The sequence below is a fragment of the Rattus norvegicus genome, chromosome 6 (genome assembly GCF_036323735.1).
Source record: "Rattus norvegicus strain BN/NHsdMcwi chromosome 6, GRCr8, whole genome shotgun sequence".
Classification (NCBI taxonomy): Eukaryota; Metazoa; Chordata; class Mammalia; order Rodentia; family Muridae; genus Rattus; species Rattus norvegicus.
The window spans coordinates 123,485,253-123,506,474 of record NC_086024.1 but is presented as its reverse complement, the minus strand read 5'-3'; the positions used below and the strand labels follow the sequence as shown (position 1 = coordinate 123,506,474).

The 21,222-nt window shown below is 44.4% G+C and overlaps 1 protein-coding gene and 1 long non-coding RNA gene across 6 annotated transcripts in view; one reads left to right on the top strand and one right to left on the bottom strand.

The window, feature by feature from the left end:
• Nucleotides 1–21,222, top strand: part of Kcnk10 (potassium two pore domain channel subfamily K member 10) — a 136,043-nt gene that overhangs the window by 49,346 nt on the left and 65,475 nt on the right. For all 5 annotated transcript variants that reach the window (XM_017594351.3, XM_008764847.4, NM_023096.3 and 2 more), the window contains exon 2: nt 9,882–10,216. In XM_017594351.3, coding sequence (XP_017449840.1) covers nt 9,882–10,216 — 335 coding nt within the window. The remainder of the gene's footprint in view (nt 1–9,881; nt 10,217–21,222) is intronic.
• Nucleotides 9,656–15,648, bottom strand: LOC120103597 (uncharacterized). Its single transcript, XR_005506183.2, has 3 exons — nt 15,357–15,648; nt 10,989–11,054; nt 9,656–10,445 (listed from the first exon to the last, which is right to left on the bottom strand). It is a non-coding gene; the product is annotated as an uncharacterized LOC120103597 (long non-coding RNA).

Below are 21,222 nucleotides of genomic sequence, written 5' to 3'. Positions count from 1 at the left end.
GTATGGATGAATGGATAAATTCAGGAGTGGAACAAACTCTAGTGAAAAACCTCCTGCTTAAAAGCACCCATAAATTCCACCTTGAGGCAGAGAGATATGAGATCATTTTAGGGTTGGGGGAATCAAGGAGGACTTCTCAGTGGTGGTGACAGATGTGAGTTGCCAAAATTTGTAAAAAAAAAAAAAAGTAAGGAGAATCTGGGAATGGGGGAATGAAGCCCTGTTTCTCCAGGACAGTGGCATAACTAGGGTGTTGTAGTGTTGGCAGGCTTGGGTTTGGTTGGAACAAAGGTTGTTTGTAGGGGTGTGGAAGTGGGTGGGACAGGGAGATAGGTGAGTGCCAAGTCCTGGATAGTAGTCTTGGGGTTAGCCACAGGGAGTCTGCTCCTTACCCTGGACATGTGCTACCTTCAATAGGTCCGCTTTGCCGCAGAGCTCGGACAGCTCTGGGTGGCCGTGATGTGCGGGATGGATGTAAGGGAGAGGGGACCAGGAGCTGAGGCAGTGACTCAGGTGAGAGACAATGGGCGTCTTGTTGAGGAGGTAGGAGAGGGCAGGTGTGAGGCAGGGGCCAGCCTGTTCTCAGTCACCTCTTCCTCTCCATTGGCTCTCGGGGGTTTTGGACCTTGATCTATTCTATCTGGAGTTTATTTTCTAAGGTTTGTATTATCACTTATTAATGATGCATTACAGTCTGTTTCATGTGGTGTGTGTGTGTGTGTGTGTGTGTGTGTGTGTGTATACACACCATATTCACCTCCCATTTTACTCACCCCCATTCTCGATGACCCATCTCCTCATGTCAACTTGCCCCTGTCTACTCTTTTTTCTCTTCTTTTTTCTTATGCTGTGACTCAATGAATTTCATCGTGGCTTGGGCAGAAAGGGTTATTTACAGGCGCACAGACAATTTACCAGTGGCCACAGCACTGAAAAGGATGTCTCCCCCTCCCCCAGCAACTATTAAGGGCTTAAAGATCCCCGGGAGAGGCTTCTTCCGTTCGGTTAAGTTGGGTTCCATCAGGGGCACCTTCATACCATTCTGTAATGTACTTTCCCACTAGTCTCCCCTCCCCCACCAGTCCCCCATTAGTCTCCCCCCTTTTCCCTCTGTACAGCCTCACTTCTACTTGCCTGTAATTTGTATGTACATAATTTTACAGATGTCTCTGTAATATCTAGGGCCGACAAAGGAGAGAAAACGTGTAACATTTGTCTTTCTGAGGCTGATTTAATTAGCTTAATGTAATTATTTCCAGTCATATATTTTCCCGCAGTGACATAATTTCATTTTTGTTTTGTTTTGTTATTTTGTTTTTCGAGTCAGAGTTTCTCCGTGTAACATCCTTGGCTGTCCTGGAACTTGCTCACAGATGAGGCTGGCCTCAAACTCACAGAGATCTTCCTGCCTCTGCCTTTCAAGTGCTGGGATTAAATGTGTGCGTCACTACCTCCTGGCTCGTAATTTCATTCTTTTTTTTTTCTTTTTTTTTTTTTTTCGGAGCTGGGGATCGAACCCAGGGCCTTGCGTTTGCTAGGCAAGCGCTCTACCACTGAGCTAAATCCCCAACTCCTGTCGTAATTTCATTCTTTATGGCGGGAAGCAACTCCATGTGTCCACAGCACATGTTTTCCTACCCATTCCTCTGCCGATGGACACATAGGTTGCTTCCATAGCCTGGTGATTGTGAATGGAGCTGGGATAATCTGCTGAAGCTTTGGGGAGGATGGGGAGAGAGAGAGAGAGCAATGTCTAACTCAGAGACCTTGCTGCCTTTGCAGTGGTAGTGTAGGGCTTGTTCATCAGTGGCCATAGACTGGGCTGTATTTCCTTTCTCAAAAGGACAAGCTTGATTGCCTTGACAGTAGGGAGCCTTCACACAGAGGAGCTATACGGAAAGGGGATGAACTAGGTTTGGCTGCTGTTTACCTGGAATCTGGGGGTTGGGGGACACATTCCCTACTAATGGCTGGCTGCCTTATAGGCAGGTATAGTTGAAGCACCAGAGATGGATCTGTTGGCCTTTCACCTCTCCTGTCTTCATCCTAACACTTGACCCTTCTAGGTGGAAAGCAGATCCCACCTAGGCCCTTCAGGGGGTCTGGGTGAGCCTTGGGCCAGGGTTCGTGGTGTTCTCTGAGGCTGATGTGCAGGTGTCTTGGTGTGAGTCTTGATGTGCAGGTGAGACTTCAGGCCATGGTCATCTGTGGGAGGTGATGTAAGGAGGCGAGAGGGAGTGGTTTGCTATTTCCAGTGTGTTGCACCCAGCCATGTCTGTCCTTTGCCTGGGTTATCAGGAAGACTCACATTGCTGGATGTTGATGGAGTGTCTGAGGAGGCTGCGTTTCAGGCTTCCAAGAGATCTTTAGTCCTTTAGGTGCTCTTTGCTTTCAGTAGTGTGACAGAGTGGAGGCTCTCAAGGGTAGGCGTCTGAAGACAGAGTCAAGCCCGCCACTGTTTACTAAAATGGTGACTCAACCTCTGCTCTCTGGCCTTAGCTTCCTTATCTGTGAGGGGAAACAGGTGAGAGTCACTGCCCTCAATGGAGGGCCTTGTGAAGCTAAGCTAGACTCAGGTATGCCTAGGTGTGTGCCGATTCTGCTGCTACCTCTGAAGGCAGGGATGTGTCTTATCTAATTCGTATACGCCCTGCACCAAGCAAGCTCAAATGTTTGTTGATTGGATCTATGAAAGAATGATACAGTAAGGTCTATAGAACATGGGAAAAGCACATAATATAAAATCACTAAGAAGTTATTCAACCACCAACAATTTGACTTCCACATGGGCTTTTGTTTTCATCCCCACCCAGGTAATGATGAAATATGTGTTTCAAATGGTGAGAAACCATTTAAAAATGAACATGAATGGAAGGGAAATTTCCTCCTAATGTATTGTTGTTGTTATTGTTATTATTATTGTTATTATTATTTTAATTCTTGGTGCTGGGTGAGATGGCTCAGAGATGCTCTTCCAGAGGTCCTGAGTTCAATTCCCAGCAACCACATGGTGGGTCACAACCATCTGTATTGGGACCTGTTGCCCTCTTCTGGTGTGTCTGAAGACAGCGACAGTGTACTTACATTAAAAAACAACTAAACGAATCTTTAAAAAATATTCTTTGAGAATTTTATACACGTGTTAAATATATTTTGACCATATCCACCCTTCACCCAACATCCCCCTTTATCTCAGCTCTTTTACTGCTAAATACCTTTCTGTGGGATCGGGGAAGTATGATAGTCCATTATGTTATGGGATCTGTCCATTACTGATATGCTATGTGGGGGAAAACTCCATCAGTACTAGGAAATAGGACTTACCCCTCTACAGATCAGAAACCATTTTCATGCCAGTCTTCCTTTAAGTTTTAACAGGAAGGCCTCTCTGCCTGAAATTGCTTTATTTCTTAATTGTTCCTTTCCTGTGCTCCACTGCAGAAGTGATTTCCAAGTTAGATTCTTCTTCTTTTAATCCTGGCTCTGCAATCAGGCCACTTGACCTTGGCTTTGTCATCTAACCTGCTTGGGTCTCATTTTCTTTCTCTTGGTGGCGGGGTTGTGATGTCTCTGAACAAGCCCTTGTAGGCCTCCACTTGGAGGGCATGCAGTTCGCCAAGAGCCAAGGGAGCGCCTGTGAAATCCATGGCCTGCGTTGTACAGCAGGTTCGCTTCTCTCGTGAGCTATTCTCAGCCAGAATTGAACTCGAAAGGCTGCCATGGTGGAATTGTTCATGGAAGACCCAGAATTTTCCAAATGGCCTACGTTGGCTCAAGATCTCCTTGACAGGTGTTCCAGACCTTTCTTAGACTGTGGGTGGTCCAGAGTGTTTCCATCCATCCCTCTTCACTCTCTTTGTCACTCAAGGGCAGACTGACATAGTATGTTACTGTCTGATGGCTGCTTTACTTCCCTGCAACTCCCCCACTCCTTTCCCCACTTGCATTTCCCTTAATAAAAGTGTGAGCACAGTTAGCTCCCTTCTGGCACCTGTTTCTGGGAGAACCTGGAAAAGTAGAGTGTGAAGAATGACATAGTGAGGATTGATGCAGTGATATCAATTGTGTTGCTGTTACCCCTGTCATTGCCACCGCTGCTACCGGCACAGCCATCACCACCATCACCACTGTCACCACTGCCGCCACCACTACCGCAGCCATTACCACCACCACCACCACCACTAATTTATGCAGTTTCATTTCTTTGCAAAAGACTGAGACCATTATGACTCATCCCAGGTCACTAGGCAATTTTCTGCTAGAGCGAGAGCAGCTCTAGTTTTTGGAGAATTAACAGAGTCATGAAAACACCCTCTGAAAATGTATTCAACCTCAAGGGAAGCAGACTCCAAATCCATTTCTAGCTGCTGAAATGTGCACTCATATTTGCCAAAGCAGCCAACTCCATTTTTAGTTAAATGCACAAAAGGTTTTGTAACGTGCTGAGGTCCCTGCCAGGACTCCTGACATCTGCAAATGTACTCCGATCAGCAAAGGAGGGCAGCTCCTTTGCTGTTCCTGAAAGCCCTGTGAGGTTCAAAAGAAGTGGGGTTATTATTCACACTTCCCAGGGAAGCAAACAGAGAAGCTAAGCGACCATTTCAAGGTCACCTAGTCGATGATGGTTTGGGGATAAAATTGTTTTTTTTTTTTTTCTTCTCCAGTGCTTTGCAAACTGAAGCATTATCAGATTTGATTCAAACTCTGTTCCTAGGGACAGTTCTTAGCAAACCAGTACAAAGAACTGGCTGAAAGCCTAAAAGAACTTTCCCAAGGCCAGTTCCACCTAGCATTGGGAGTGCTAGGATTTCTGGAACCATCTGTTCTGTGCTGGCAAAAGATCTACCTACAATAGTTTATAAGTCTACAGCAAGCAAAAGTGAAAGAATCAATATTGAGTAGCAGATGAAGTAAAACAGCAATTAGATAGTGAAGTATCATCAGATCGGGTGCTGATCTCAGTATCGATGACTGGCGTAGCCTGATTCAGGAGGCAAATAAAAGGCAGTATTATCAAATTGGAGGAGGGGCTACAAACATTCATCAGAAATTGACTGGTGCAGCCCCTGTGAGGCAGCTGGCTGGAGTTTCCCAGGAAGAGTCCCCTGAAAAGCCAAGTGTCCTGGCTTGTGAGGCTTCTGAGTGAAGGAACAAATAGTAAGAGGTAGACATCACACCAAGGCATCCGAAATCACTAGAAATGAGCAGGGAAGAAGCTAAGGCAGTCAGCTGGATCCTGATGGACAGAACTCTGGGTAGAGGCTCCTCTGCATCCTCTGCGGGATGAGCTCTGGCTTCCTGGGACTGTTGGCATGGCTACCCCATAGGATGAATGATAGCAACCTCACAGTTCCCCTTCTTGCTGTCTCACAGACACAGTGTTGTTAATGCCCTTTGCTGTTTGCTGCTTCCTTCCTCTTTGGTACAAAGCTACGAAGCAAGCCTTCCCGGGAACAGGGAGATCTGGGAGGTGCCAGGGAGGGCTTCTTTGTTTCCAGAGTTATCCTCCTCCTCCTCCTCCTCCTCCTCCTCCTCCTCCTCCTCCTCCTCCTCCTCCTCCTCCTCCTCCTCCTCAAGGCTGTACTTGACAATTTACCTGTATATTGTACATTATATTTGACCGTTAAACTGTTCATATGATGGTACAGGGCTTCTTGAAACTTATTAGGTTATTCTATAATATACAAAGTAGATTGATTGAATACATTTGGGGCCAAATGCAAACAAAAACTCGTTAGCTGTAAGCTTTTATTTATTTATTTTTTATAGTCCTCCTTCACACTTCATTATCTGATTAGCTTGTCTATCTCATATTCAGCAACAAGATCACTTATTTGCCCTCGAGTTTAACATCTTACTATATTTAATTCATGTATTTGTTTTCATAATAACCTACTTTCTTCCTCAAGGAGTTGAAACCTAGTTGTTTGGAGTAGGGTACAGTGACCACTCTTGGCAGCTTCAGAGCTTTACAGGGACATCAGTGAAAAGACTAAAGGGGGTCCCTCCCTAGGGACCTAAGAAGAGGTGGAATGTATGATGTTTAGGGTTAGGACACTACAGGTGACCCTGTTGTCCTTGGGGAAAGTGCTCACCGTGGCCAAGGATAGGCATCCCTTAGTCAGCATTGTTTGAAATTTTAGGGCTTGGAATCTGGATGACAGCTATCACAAATGAACAAGATCCAAGGACACAAAGCAAATGGAAGGGTCTGGTGGTATCCCAGAGTTCAGTCTGGGAGGGACAAGACACTATATCAGTGCATAGCAATTTGCTGAACTCTGGAAGCGGAGAACCTGTCAGCTGTTTTAGGAGACAGGAGGACACCTCTATAGCCTCTTAGGTCCATTCAGTGTTAACCAAATGTTTATTGTTGAGGTAATTAATATGAGTCCTTACTGTGGTGGTAATTCTGAGATTGTGGTTGTGTGTAGTTTTAAATAATCACCGATAACCATGACAACGACAGTAGGAAACAAATGCCCTTCCTTTGGTCTTGTACCAAGAACTGAAGATGGACTTTCTGCTGAGCCATGTCACATACCCCTAATCCTAGCATTCGGGAGACATAAATAGGAGAATTTCAAGGTTAAGTCTAACCTGGGCTACATAGTGAGATCCTGCCTAAATAAGAAAGAAGAAAGAAGAAAGAACAATGGTCTTCTCTGACTCCAAAAGCCAACAGGCTAGAGGAGAGACAGGTTGTAGAGACAGGCTGGCGAGTCTGCACAGAAGAGTCTAGAGATTTCACAGAGGAGGCAGCTTTGGTCCGAGAACCATGTGGATGTGGATTTGTAGATTCTGGGCTACTGTGTGGGGGAAAGAATAGGGCTGCTTTTCCTATATAGGCGTCTGATCATTGTGTTTAGTCTGATGGTGCTTGTCTGTACTGTGTGTGTGACCACACTGTACCAAATCTCCTTCCTTCCATGTGCACTGCCTTATCCAGCCATCACCAGTTGACGGCCTACTGTGTGCCAGACACTGTGCACACTGGGGACACAGAAGGGAGGTGGGCGATATTTATTTCTTGGGGCTGCTAATGAATGATCACAAACATAGTGGCCCCAATCAGCAGTTTATAATTAACTGGTTTCTTTTGGAGGCTCAGGAGGACAACCATTTTCTAGTGGGACCATATTGCTCGACCCACAGCTACACGATCCTAGCCTCTGCCTCTGCCTTCTCTCCACCTGTATTACTGTCTCGTGGTCTTGTGATGACAGCCACAGTCTAGGGTAACCTCTTCACCTCAGGATACTTAATCACCATGGAAGGTAATGTTTGGATGGGTGCTGGAGCTAAGATGCGGGTATCTTTGGAGACTTTAATTTTCTGCCAACCTTGGGGATGGGAAGAGATAATTAGGGAGGTAAGATTTGACTCAAGATTAATGGGCCAGCACTGTGTAGAAGTGGAGATAGGAGTCTGCTAGGTTGGTTTAGACAAGGCACTGTGGTGTCTGGATGAGTCTGGTAGCCATGGATACAGAGACAGAGTGGATGAGAAGGTTGGGCAGTGTCAAAGAAAAGCTGTCCTAGACAAAAGGACCCTCCTCGTGGTGTCTAGAAGGGCAACTGAGAACCCGAGTTTAGTGTCTTTAGAGGAGCATCAAAGAACATAATGCCTAATCAGATTGAATGATTCTAATTTATAGTCTGTTTGGGGACTACACAGAATTTTATATACATGTTAAGTCCAAGAAGAATTTGATATTGAATAACTGTTGAACGGTAATATACAGTAAAAGGTGGATGGTCAACCTGATTTCAAAGAGAAAAACAAATTTCTAAGGCCCAGAAGAACATATATTTATAGACAGATTTTTCTAAGTGCCAACCCTCTAGCCAGGTGTGATCAAGATCAGGCTTGTTTTCAAGGAAGAATGATTGGATAAAATCTCCTTGACAGCACCAGTACAGAGAGGGAACTGCTTACCCTCACGGGGGCGATATGATTTGTCACATGTGTGCGCTAAGACTGTATTTACACCACAGCCAGGGGTCTGCCCAAGCAGAGGCATAATGAGAATCAGGATAATAAAGGCAAGAACAGACCCAAGGGCCTTGATTTCTCATTGCTGCATACGGCAGATATCTGTAGTACATGGTACTACCTCCAACCTCCTGCTCTGGCAGAAAACCTGCCAGTTTAATGTGTTTATTTCTAAGGTAATGAAATTGCCTTTATAGAAAACCAGAGACCTTAACGAATTCTGTGTTCTGAGAAACAGGGGGAAAGTCATTTCCAGTGGCTTCTTATTGGATGACAATCGGAGAAAAAAAATGCCGTTGCTAATAGCTCAGGAGTGGTTACAACAAAGTCATCGCATTTTTATTAGGCAATACATGTGGGATCTGGTTTATCCTTATCATTTTTTCAGGCAAGAGGGCTAATTGACATAAGCCATCACTCTGGCTTTCTTCTCCAATTGTAGCTACCTCTCTTCTAATGTCCCAAACCTCTCTATCATGTCTGACCTTTGACTCCCCTTTCTTAGCAAAGGACCAGCTTCTTTGTTTCTTTTGTGACAAGACAGTCTTTTATGTCTGCATCCCTCATCTCTGTGTTTGTGTGGTGGTGGGGTGGGGAGTACATGTATGTGTGTTTGTATGTCAGTCTGTTTGCATGTGAATATGTATGCCTGTGTTTGTTTGTGTGTGTGTGTGTATGTGTGTGTGTATGTGTGTCAGTTCTTGTGTGTGCACATGTGTGTGTGTAAGTCAGAGGTCAATATCAGGTATTTCTTACCTTTCTCCACCTTATGTTTTGGAGACAGTGTTGTAAAAATTTTTAATCCCAATCTGGGGTTTCTACCCTGCCTTTAACCATTTAGTTCTCTTATAAAAGACACATACAGCCTTTATTTTAATAATAAGCCCTTATTAGAACTAATGCTGGGCAGATTAGTTCCGTGCTATTAAATTCTATTTCCTATGGATTCCCCTGAGGTATTACTATGTTTCGTCTGGGCTGCTCTTAACTCCAATTGGCCAGCCCTCAGGGCTATGCTTTCTTGACTCCTAGCCTATGGTTTCTTTTCATCTTTCTATCTTCTTCTCCCTCCTGGTGATTCCTCCAGTCCTCAAGCCTGGGAACCCAAGACTGGGAGAACTTGGAGGGCAAGCTTACATAGTTATACCTGGATATTGTTGTATAGTTTTACTTGGCTACTTGTTAATATTTACATAGTTATGATTGGGTGTTTGCAGACTCTAGTCCCTGGGAGCATCTAGGCTTTTGGGGGCCAGTACTTACCATTATAATACATATCAAAAGATCAAACCTCAATAACTCCCCCTTTTTTTGTTGACCAACTAACCCCAGGCATCTTCTTGTCTCCACCCCCCAGTGTTAGGGTCATAGATATGGGATGCTACACCTCTCCCCTGTTTCCAAGATGGGCTTTTAGTGTCCATCCCTTCTTTGCTTCTGTACTGGGACAGAATAGCGGTGTATCATTGTTCTGTTTCTTTTCCTTTAGTCTGAATGAGATGCTTGTTTTTCAAAACTGATGGTTTGTACCTGTTTGAACATGGGAGCTGAGTGAGGAGATAAGGTATAAATAAATATTGATAGCTTTACAGTTTGGATCCATGTGGGAAAATATAAGTGTTTTAAACTCGACTGATACTCGATCCTGTAGAATTAGGACTCTCGATGCTCACTTTTAAGAACTCATTAAGACAACAACAACCACAAAAATCAGATACTTAACAACTAATAAAATTCCCCAGCTGCAGGCTTGGTGAACCAGCTTTTCATCCTCACATTTGGAAAGGCGGCTGAAGGAAGACATCTGTTCTTTGTTTCTGATGAGTTTGGCATTTTGTTCTTATAAATGAATTCTCTTCTCTTCTCTCCTCCACCTGCTTCCTCAGTGGCCGTGCCTGCAGCAGCCCCACCAGTGTGCCAGCCCAAGAGTGCCACTAACGGGCACCATCCTGTTCCTCGACTCTCCATTTCCTCCAGAGCCACGGTGGTAGCCAGGATGGAAGGCGCCTCCCAGGGAGGCCTGCAAACAGTTATGAAATGGAAAACAGTGGTTGCCATCTTTGTGGTGGTCGTGGTCTACCTCGTCACCGGTGGCCTTGTCTTCCGGGCATTGGAACAGCCCTTTGAGAGCAGTCAGAAGAACACAATTGCCTTGGAGAAGGCAGAATTCTTGAGAGATCATATCTGTGTGAGCCCCCAGGAACTGGAGACACTGATCCAGGTGAGCTGAGAGTGTGCCTAGCATACAGCAGCCGTTGGGGAGGGATGATGGGGTGGATGTTGCCATTGTGGGCCACTGAGTTTTGTCTTTGGTGGTCAGGGAAGTCTTCTCTGGAGAGGTCACATGTGTGATTCTTCACCGAAGCCAGCAAGTGAGGGTTGTGCCAATGTGGGAGAAGAGGGACCATCAACTGGGACTAGGCTGCGTTATGTATCACGTGTTTTCAGATCTGGTGGACAGAGGTGGAAGCAAGCAAAAAGGATTTTAGATCTTTCAGATTCAAGAACACCAATACATGTTGACTACCAACTCTGGCCTGAGCCCTTTAGGAGGGAGCTGGGACAGCAGGGTGCCCCCTTAAACAAAGGAAGACGTGTAAATGAGCATGGATATATTAAGCAATTCGGTGTCAAGGAATATGAGAAAGAAAACGATCTGCAGATATGTAGAGGAAGAAGGAATTTGTGAATCCTCCAGGGAGCTGCTGAGTGCATTTATGGGGGAGAAATAGTAAATACCATGGTAACAGTCATTACCAGACTGGTTGTTTTAAAACAGCACATGCCAGACGCTGTGTTAAGGCCTTTATGTTCTCTGAATATCAGTGGGAGAAAGAGCCACAGACCATGGAGGTAGAGAATGTGGGATGTAGTCAGAGGAAGGTAGGCAGCATCAACAGAGGTGGGGTGGGCTGGCCACAGGTGGATGGGGATAGCAAAGGCCTAGGCATGAGGAGAGGGAAATGGTTGAGAGCCTGCTGTAGGACTCCTACCTCGCAAGTGAAGGAGATGAGATGCCTCAGAAGAAGGTAGGGCTCCTCCTCAGGCAGCCTCTTGAGCTAGGAAGAATGAAAGGAAGGCAGTAATACTCATGGATGCAGGGATGAGCCCTCCACCCCTGTGTTTCTGGGGTTTTTAGGGTTTGGAAGGAGAGGGATAAAAAAGAGGCTTGCATTTCTTACATCCTCTGGCTCTGGGGTCAAGGGCTTAGAATTCTAATAGATGGCACGTCTCAGGATTGTACAGTGTTCACAGATCTGGGCTGGCATATTTATTTATTTCAATGATATGGACAGGGCAAGGAAATGCAGATGCTGTCTACTATTTGGCGTCCTCAGGACAACCAACCTTTTAACTTCTTGTCTCGACGATGTGATTGACTTCCTTTTTAAGTAAGTTGGAAATCGAGCTCTCTTCCCTGTGAATAAATATAATCTCATACTGCCTTTCTTCAGTTTTTATGAAAAATAAAACTTTAAAATAAAAGGGCAATGTATTATGTCACTCTTTCATAATAATTCTTTCTTTGGATAATAATTCAATTCTTTGGATGTCTTTGACTTTTTACTCTGACTTTTGTGGAAAAACAAAACAACAAAAAAAAAGTGCTATCGAATCTGTGTTATGAGCATGATGTATAAATTAATGTAGAATCTGAGACCTTCTATACCAGATAAAATGAGAGAAATAACTATGCATTATTTTAATGTAAAAGTATAATTACATTTACCCATGCTGTGTAGTGGGGACCTTATATTTTGGTTCTTTTTTTTTTTTTTTTCCGGAGCTGGGACCTTGCGCTTCCTAGGTAAGCGCTCTACCACTGAGCTAAATCCCTAGCCCGGGGACCTTATATTTAATTGCAGTGAATGTCATAGCCTGAAAGATAATCTGTCTTGAGTCTAAAATTTAGACTCTAAGTCACGTTAAGTTTCTTCTTTAGACAGTGGAATCATGAAGAAAGGGAACATGGCTTGCATGTGTATGTATGTATGTGTATGTATATGTATGTATATGTGTATGTATGTATATGTCGCTTTGTGTCTGATTATTTCCTCATAGCTAAATACTTTGGGAAATATCAAAGCACATCTGAAATATTGGTGATGTCACAAGATATCGGAGCTAATTCAGACACCAGCCAATAATTAAGTGTTGTTTTATTGCCCAGGTTTTGATCCTCTACTTTATGAAAGGACTCAGAGGCACAAATGAAGGTTGATACGGAAGAGCATATGAGTCCCCATTCTGATAATATTAACCTATGTCTTTGCCAAACTTATTCAGTTTTATTTTGTTTGTCTTTTATATTTATTTACTTTAAGTGGTCTATGAAACCATATACGGGCTTCCTAACAATATTTTGCAGAATGTTCAAGTCAGGGTAAATGTATTTATCTTCTTAAATATTTATCACTCTTCATAAAGGAAACATTCAAAATTATTTCACATTACTTACTTAGCATGTGTGTCAGGGTAGTGGTTGTGTGTGCCCCAGTGCACTTGTGGCCATCATAGGACAAGCCACAAGGGTCAGTTTTCCCCTTCACATATTGTTCTGGGAATTGAAATCAGATCCCTGGGCTTGGCTACAAATACCCCTACCCACTGAGCCATCTCACCAGCCTCCAAATTCTTTCTTCTGGTTTTCTACCAATGTTCCTATGTAGTCTTGCTGTAGTGTACTATAGCGTTGGGAACATTTCTTTCCACCTCACTAGAACTAAGTACTCTTAGTCAAGCTTTCTCCTCACAGCCTTTCTCCCACTGCCCAAGCCTCTGATAACTACCACAGTCCAACTGAGTTCATAACTACTAAGTTCAATTTCTATGGGATCAATGTGTGTGTGTGTGTGTGTGTGTGTGTGTGTATGCATGTGTAGTTTCTGTGTGTGCATATATATGCATGTGTGCATTCATGCACACACATTTAGAAGCCAGAGGTCAACATTGGGTGTCATTCTTCAGAAGCCATATACCTTGTCTGTTTTTGAGCTCTCTCACTGGACTGGGACTAGCTAAGTGGGTGTGGCTGAGTGGTCAGTGAGCCCAGGGATCTTCCCTGTCTCTGCTCCTCAGGGCTGCCATTACGAATGTATGCTACCTTGCCAAATTGTTTGCTGTTAGTTTTTTCATGGATTCTGGTTATAGAACTCATTTTAACAACCAAGCTATTCTCCCACCCCCAAGGTCAACTCTTACAGCCTTACATTCTGTGTACTCAGTGAGACTGTGCCATGGATGGTTTATCTCTATGGACCCTCTCTTGCACAGGGTGTGCACACACCTACGATAACCACTGACAAGGTTCGATAGCCAAGTGGGCACTTTGCGTAGATTACATCATTCAATCTCCTGAACAAATCCTGCATGGGTTTAGACGATGTATCCTCAAAGTCTTAAAAACTGAAGGTGTGGGTGACACCTGGAGAGCTTTTCAGAGTGACTGCACAGTGAGGACCTAATCTCATCAACGGCTGGACCCACGGAAGGATTCATACCTTGATGGCACCTGCTTGTCTCGGCATGCTCTTCCTGTCTTGCCTTCCAGTTTCCTAGCAACCGTAAGATGAGCAGCTTTACTCCACTACACGCTTCTTTTCCTGCCGTCTGCCTCAGTAATGACCCCAATAATGGGACCACGCAACCACAGCTGAAGTCCCCCCCCACTGTGATCAAAATAACACTTTTTTTCTTTTAAGTTAACTTCCTGGGGAACACTTCATGGTGATGAAACACAGTATTCTAAGTTGGCATTATTGCCCTCACTTGTTAAATGAAGATACACATTCTAAAAGAGACTGAGTAACTTCCTAAGCTCTAAAATGTCAGAGCCATCTGGGACTCAAAGTCACAGATATTAACCTGCCTCACTCATTGAACCCACAAATCCTGTTCTCGGGTGAACTTGATTCTCTCTCTCAAATACCTGTCTGCATTCAATCCTTCCTTCACTTGGAAAGTAAAAACCTCCTGGAGTGCCTTGCGTCTAGCAGGAAACATTTTCTGTTTCTTCTCTCTGTACTCACTGAGTCTTACTTAGATCTGGGGTATCTTCTGATCTCTATCTACTATGACTTAGGTGTTTATTCTTATGTCAGTGTGCAGTCTTTATCAGAATACACCTTAAGTAGTTTAAATCACTATGTACGTGCCAATCAAGACTCAGATGTTTGTCCTTTGAGTATTGATGCTTCCTATGTGTGCAAGAACCACGCGTGTGGAGCAGGGCAGTGGCTGCACACTGTCCCCGCACAGCACTGGGGGTAGAGCTTCTAACAAGTGTCATATTTAAAAGTGGCTTTCCTTCAGGAAGGGTTTTCTGTGAGTTGTGACCTGTTACAAAAAAAAATACTGCCTCTCACTATCGTCCAGAAGGAGTGACCAGGGGAGAGAAAAGTTGATTTTCTGGACAGATGGCATGAAACTGTCATGAAGCAAAGATAGAGTGTGGTTTGGATTCCTGAGACCAAACAGAATTCTCAGAACGGCACCATTCTGACAAAAATGCCCAGATAGCTTGGAGAAGCCGAAGCTGGGGATGGGTTTCCTGATAAATTGAATCACCTCGGTAGCATGGGACCCCTGAGAGACTGACACTTCACTGTCCTCCAGAGACGGCATTAGCTGAGATCCATCACTCCATCCATTCACACATCCATCTAGACGCTCATTCTCAGAATTGCTACAAAACTCCTCCGCAAACAGGTTATGAGTTAGGCACTGGAGTTAGACAGGATGAGACCAAGACACAACTTGAGTACGTTCCTCGCCTCCCTAGGCTCCAATCTTATTGTCAACAAAATATAAAACCTGCCCTTTGGGTGCTAGAAGGCTAAAAGCAATAATCCATCAGAAAGAGTTTAGACTATGGTACATGAAGAGTCTTCAGGAAAGGCTAGCGACAGGTGCAGCTGTGTTTCTCTCTTGGAACTTCAAGCAGTCATTCTTTTATGAGGCAGTATTAGAATTGATAGATTAAACCCAGGACCCACCATGTAACAGACACGTGCTCCAGCACTGAGCCATGTCCCTAAGCTTAAAACAGTGTTTCCCAAGGAAAGCATGAAGGTGTGGAGGTTGCCTCTGTGGTAACATTTAACTGTATGTGGAGACATTGTTTTGGTTACCACACAGCAAAGGTACTGTAGATATATAGTGGGTAGAGGCCAGAGAGACCACTAAATACCTTACAGAATTCTACATAAGGGACAGTCTAGTTTAACAACAAATATGTCAGAAAGCCATAAAGGAAGAAGCATGTAATCAATAATTTGGACTATCTGGATTGGAACTAATTGAAAAATGTTCCCAAAGAAGCCAGAGAATCATAGACCTAGGGATGATTTATAGATATTTACCTCCGTTCACTCCAAGAACTATCCCAGCAAAGTTGTCTTTTGTGCTCCCCTACAGATGGGGGAACAGGATACCAGGGGGTGAAGTTATAAGCTCAGGGTTACCTGGGGAGTGAGCGAGAGATGCAGGATTTGTTGCCAGGTACTTTTATGGCATAATCTCATGCCCTCCACCAATGGGAAGGTTCATTAGGTAGACCATATGGTAGACATCAAAGAGCATCTCAGTGGCTTGAGAGAGAGAGCTACAGTGGTCAGTTGTTTGAACTGAAATGGATGGGAAGAGGTGGGGAGACAAACTAGGAAAAAATGGGATGGGTTGGATTGGTCCCTCTCAGATTTACAGAGGAGTTTGCATTTTATACTATAGGAACTGGGGACTCGGTAGCTAGAAAAACCAACCTTTTACCAAAGAGGAAGTTGATTTGGAGGACGGAGAAGTTGAAAGACGAGGAGGGAGATATTAGAACATTGCACATAGTGTAAAGGAGGGCAAAGGGTAGGAATGTTGGGTGGATTTGCCCTTTTACCCACTGATCCTAAGGCTCCTCCTCACTGTCAAGGGAGTAGTCAGTCTTCACAGGGGTTCCAGAGAATACTGGAGTGATGGATGCCTGGTAGAGAACCCGAATGCTACTGGCACTCAGAGACCAACTGTCTGTCTTGCTTTTCCTGTGAGACTTGCAAGGACTGCAATGGAATGAACAAAGGTAGCCATGCTTGTGTCTTTCTTTTGCTGTGGAGTGAGGTAACTTAAATGTGGTTTTGAACTTGAGTTTCCACGGACGTGATATGGTAGTCACTTTGTCCCAAGAATGTCTGTATCCCCGATCCCCTCAGGTGTCCTAATTGCTTATCTTCCTGTTCCCAGTGCAATTGCACCAGACACTTCTGCACTGACTAATCTTGGTGAAAGCCATAAAACATCCATCCTCTGCAATCCAGGAAGCATAAAATCTTGAGGAGGCTGCAGAGACTGACAGGGGATGGAAAGATGTTTCAGCTGTCTGGAGGATGATCTGTTTCAGGCAGAGAGCTACCTCACTGCCTGAAAGCCAACTTTTTTGACACACTTCACCGCTGCCTAAAATAAATTGCATAAATTCTTGGAACCCCCTTGACCTTAATGTTGGCGCCATCTGTTTGTGGCAGTCTTTCTGTCTGAAGAATCCCATAATTTCCATTTGCCTGACATGGGCCTGGTCCAGACTGTGATGGAGTATATGATAGGGTCTATTTCCATCCTGCTGTTTCTTGTCCTCTCTCTCTCTCTCTCTCTCTCTCTCTCTCTCTCTCTCTCTCTCTCTCTCTCTCTCTCTCTGTGTGTGTGTTTATTTGAGGGGAACAGAAGAGGGCTTTGGATCCCTTGGACCTGGAGTTACAGGAGGTTGTGAGTCTGGGTTTGCTGGGTACTAAACTTGGCTTCTCTGGAAGAACAGCAAGTACTCTTACCGACTGAGCCATCTCCCCAGCCCAGCTGCTCTTCTGACGGTAGGATGAGGTAGAGGAGACACGGCCTTCCCTTCAGAATCAATGTGGGATAATTGCATGTTCCTTGATCATTTTCTAAGGCTGTAGGGGTCGCCATTTTCTTCTGCTAAGCCCTAACACTGACTCATCCACTCAGTGACTGTGTTCATGGTCCACTGTGTGCCAGACACGATCCCAGTTCCTGGGGATTGGACTGTGAATCAGAGACATGAGAGGTCTTTGTGCATTTGGGGTTTATAAGTAAGATGACCTACCATACCTGCTCTGTGCTTCTGGGGTACTTGTTGATTATTTTTCAGCCCTTTCAAAGTGTCCTGCCTTTAAACACGTTCTATTTATAGATAAAGGGAGAGGCAAGCCTTATGCATAGTATGATGTAAATATTTGTAAGTAAAATGAGGGTGAACAAGAAAACCAAGGCCCTCTACCTCCCGAGGGTAGCGATTACAAACACGTGCTACCATGCCTGGCCAAAAAACTCTTTTCTTAAAATTTTATATTTTTGTTGAACGACTAGGCAAACATTTTGCTACCAAGCTTGAGTCCCTGGCTCCAGAAAATCCTTTGGTCACTAGGAACTACAAGCCCTTCATTTCTGGCCTATTGTGAATAGTGTTTCTCCCAATGAGGTTTCTGTCCTGTCTGTGAGTGAACAGAGTCCCTTGGTCTCTGTGGTCCCCTGTGTCTCCACATGCTTAGGAAACATAGTAAGGACAGCATAGTGTCTTAGTTAAGGATTTCTATAGCTATGAAGAGACGCCATGAGCACGGTAGCTCTTATGAAAGAAAGCATTCAATTGGGACTGGTTCACAGTTAGAAGTTTAGCCCGTTATCATCCTGACAGGAAACATGGTGGTATGCAGGCAGGCATGGTGCTGGAGAAGGAGCTCGTCCTACAGCAGGAAGAGCGAGTAACATTGGGCCTGACTTGAGCATCTGAAACCTCAAAGCCCACACACCAGTGACACATTTCCTCCAATAAGGCCATAGCAATTCCAACTAGGCCATACGTCCTAATAGTGCCACTCCCTGTGAGCCTACAGAGGCCATATTTTTTCAAACCACCATGCACATAGCCTCTGAGATATTCATACATCAGCTGTGATTCCAGAGTCTCTCCCCTAGAGTGCTCTTTATCCCTCAGTCCTGCCAGCAGGTGACCTCTGACAGTGATGTTTGGGTTCGTAGTGCCCAGGGACACAGCTCTGAGGGGTGACATTATTCTCCCTGGCCGGTGATGGGCAGTGAGAGGGGTTGCCTTTTCGTCAGCAAGTCAGTCACGCAGAAGATTGTTCAGCATGTGCAAGATGGGGCCTCCAGCCCGTGGCCTGCCTCTACAGGCTTCTACTTCATTATTATTACTGCTTCTCCCCTCGGGTTGCTGGTTCTGTCAATGTTTGGGGAAAAGGATCTCACACCTTAAAGCCAGACATTAAAGAGCTAATGGAAATTGGCAAGGCCTTGTGAAACGAATTAGCAAACAAGGATTCGGTGCTGTAAAAACAAAACCCGAAAACTCTCAGAAAAACAATGCCAGAACCCAGAAATAAATGCTAGTGAATCTGCACGTCCACCCAAACGTGCCCGTGTTGGCTTTTGTTTAAAGGGTTGCTGTATATATTGTAGAATAATGGATTTTTGATGATGGCTTGTACAGTTATTATTTCTAACCCATGCTATTCATTTTATAACTAATATTTGGCTACATGGCATGAAGCTGGCACCATATTAGGCTTTAGCAATTCTAGAAAAAAGTATGAGGTAAGAGTATGCAGCAGATACTGCCTGCCCTCTAAGAGCCTTCAGCAGCACTTGCTGCCCTAAGCTTTGGGAGGGTGCCTCATCTACCCTCCATGATCCTCAGAGGTAAGCCGCCAGGGAATAGAGAAGTTCTCAAGCTTTTGTCAGTGGCAGAACTGAGATGCAGGCAAGACTGCGTGGCTCCAGAAACCTTGCTTCTTCTTCTTCTTCTTTTCTTTAAATCACAATGCTCTATTCCTGAGTTGAGGAGACAGGCTTGGCTTGGATGAAGTCCACTGTGATTGGTTCGAAAGACTAGGAAGCACGCAGACTCCCATTCACGGAACGAGCAAGTCTTTTTTTTTTTCTCATAAGTATACATTTTAATAGATGCAAAAAATTACCACATAAACTCATGAATTCCATCTCAAAAGATAAAGTAAAAAAAGAGAAAAGTTAAATATTCTTTATTTTATGTTTCTCAGTACAACTATTTAGATTTATTCTATGTGAGAAATATACAAAATTTATCTATCCCTCCTTCATTTACCTAATTACTTATCTACTAACAGTTTAGACACACATAAGTATTTATTTTAGGCTTGGGGTAATACTGAATTCTGACTTACATAATTCTGCCTTTTTTTTTTTTTATTAACTTGAGTATTTCTTATATACATTTCGAGTGTTATTCCCTTTCCCGGTTTCCGGGCAAACATCTCCCTCCCCCCTCCCCTTTCTTATCGGTGTTCCCCTCCCCATCCTCCCCCCATTGCCGCCCTCCCCCCAAAAATCTAGTTCACTGGGGGTTCAGTCTTAGCAGGACCCAGGGCTTCCCCTTCCACTGGTGCTCTTACTAGGATATTCATTGCTACCTATGAGGTCAGAGTCCAGGGTCAGTCCATGTATAGTCTTTAGGTAGTGGCTTAGTCCCTGGAAGCTCTGGTTGCTTGGCATTGTTGTACATATGGGGTCTCGAGCTCCTTCAAGCTCTTCCAGTTCTTTCTCTGATTCCTTCAATGGGGGTCCTATTCTCAGTTCAGTGGTTTGCTGCTGGCATTCGCCTCTGTATTTGCTGTATTCTGGCTGTGTCTCTCAGGAGCGATCTACATCCGGCTCCTGTCGGCCTGCACTTCTTTGCTTCATCCATCTTGTCTAATTGGATGACTGTATATGTATGGGCCACATGTGGGGCAGGCTCTGAATGGGTGTTCCTTCAGTCTCTGTTTTAATCTTTGCCTCTCTATTCCCTGTCAAGGGTATTCTTGTTCCCCTTTTAAAGAAGGAGTGAAGCATTCACATTTTGATCATCCGTCTTGAGTTTCATTTGTTCTAGGCATCTAGGGTAATTCAAGCATTTGGGTTAATAGCCACTTATCAATGAGTGCATACCATGTGTGTCTTTCTGTGATTGGGTTACCTCACTCAGGATGATATTTTCCAGTTCCAACCATTTGCCTACGAATTTCATAAAGTCATTGTTTTTGATAGCTGAGTAATATTCCATTGTGTAGATGTACCACATTTTCTGTATCCATTCCTCTGTTGAAGGGCATCTGGGTTCTTTCCAGCTTCTGGCTATTATAAATAAGGCTGCGATGAACATAGTGGAGCACGTGTCTTTTTTATATGTTGGGGCATCTTTTGGGTATATACCCAAGAGAGGTTAGCTGGATCCTCAGGCAGTTCAATGTCCAATTGTCTGAGGAACCTCCAGACTGATTTCCAGAATGGTTGTACCAGTCTGCAACCCCACCAACAATGGAGGAGTGGAACGAGCGAGTCTTAAATTTGACTTTTGTGACCCCTGAGATGGGGTCACGTATCCATGAGTCTAGTGTAGACGGCAATGATTCGTTGCTAGCCAGCTTCTACAGGAATATGGCTTTGCGTCTGAACACAGGTGTTAGACGTGCGTGCGAACAAGGCTGGGGCAGGGGTGGTGGTGGCAAGCACTATTATTAAGAACAGCTTTCAGTCTGTGTTGAGAACGCTTGCTTTCACTTAACGGAAATGGGGAGAAGTGAATACCACATGGGTTCAGGATGACCACTGAGCAAATGAAGACTGTCTTTAGACTCCTTTAACATGGGGGCAGTCACGTAAGTTATGAATCGTTTGTATCGTCGTGGACAGTGAAAGAACAGGAGACAGGAGAAGGCCAGCGCTAAAGGCTTTAAGCCATCTTCATTTTGCCTCTACCAACTACGCTAAGCCCAAACAGATCACTTCTGTCTTTTGTTATCTCATTTGAGAATATTGTCCTAGAATCCAGGATTTTTGTGAGACCCGGTGAGTCTAGCATATTGCAAATGCTGTCTCTACTGCTTTTGAAATACTTTTGAAAGTATTCTAGAACTTTCTCCCGAGAGTCCCAACTTCCTTGTTTCCACCTTGATCAAACTGTGCTTATCAGAGATATGCTGGTCGTATGCGTGGACTCATTCTTTACTGGGCTGGGGGCATAACATGAATTTGGGGTTAAAGCTGAACAACAAGGGGTCGAGCAAATGAAGTCAAGTACAATGAAGCCAAGGTGGGGCCTCTAGCAACACTTCAACCGTTAAGTCTGTTAAGTTCAGACTCTCTCTAATGCTTTCTGTAAGCTCATACTGCCATGAACTAGAACTTCTGTAG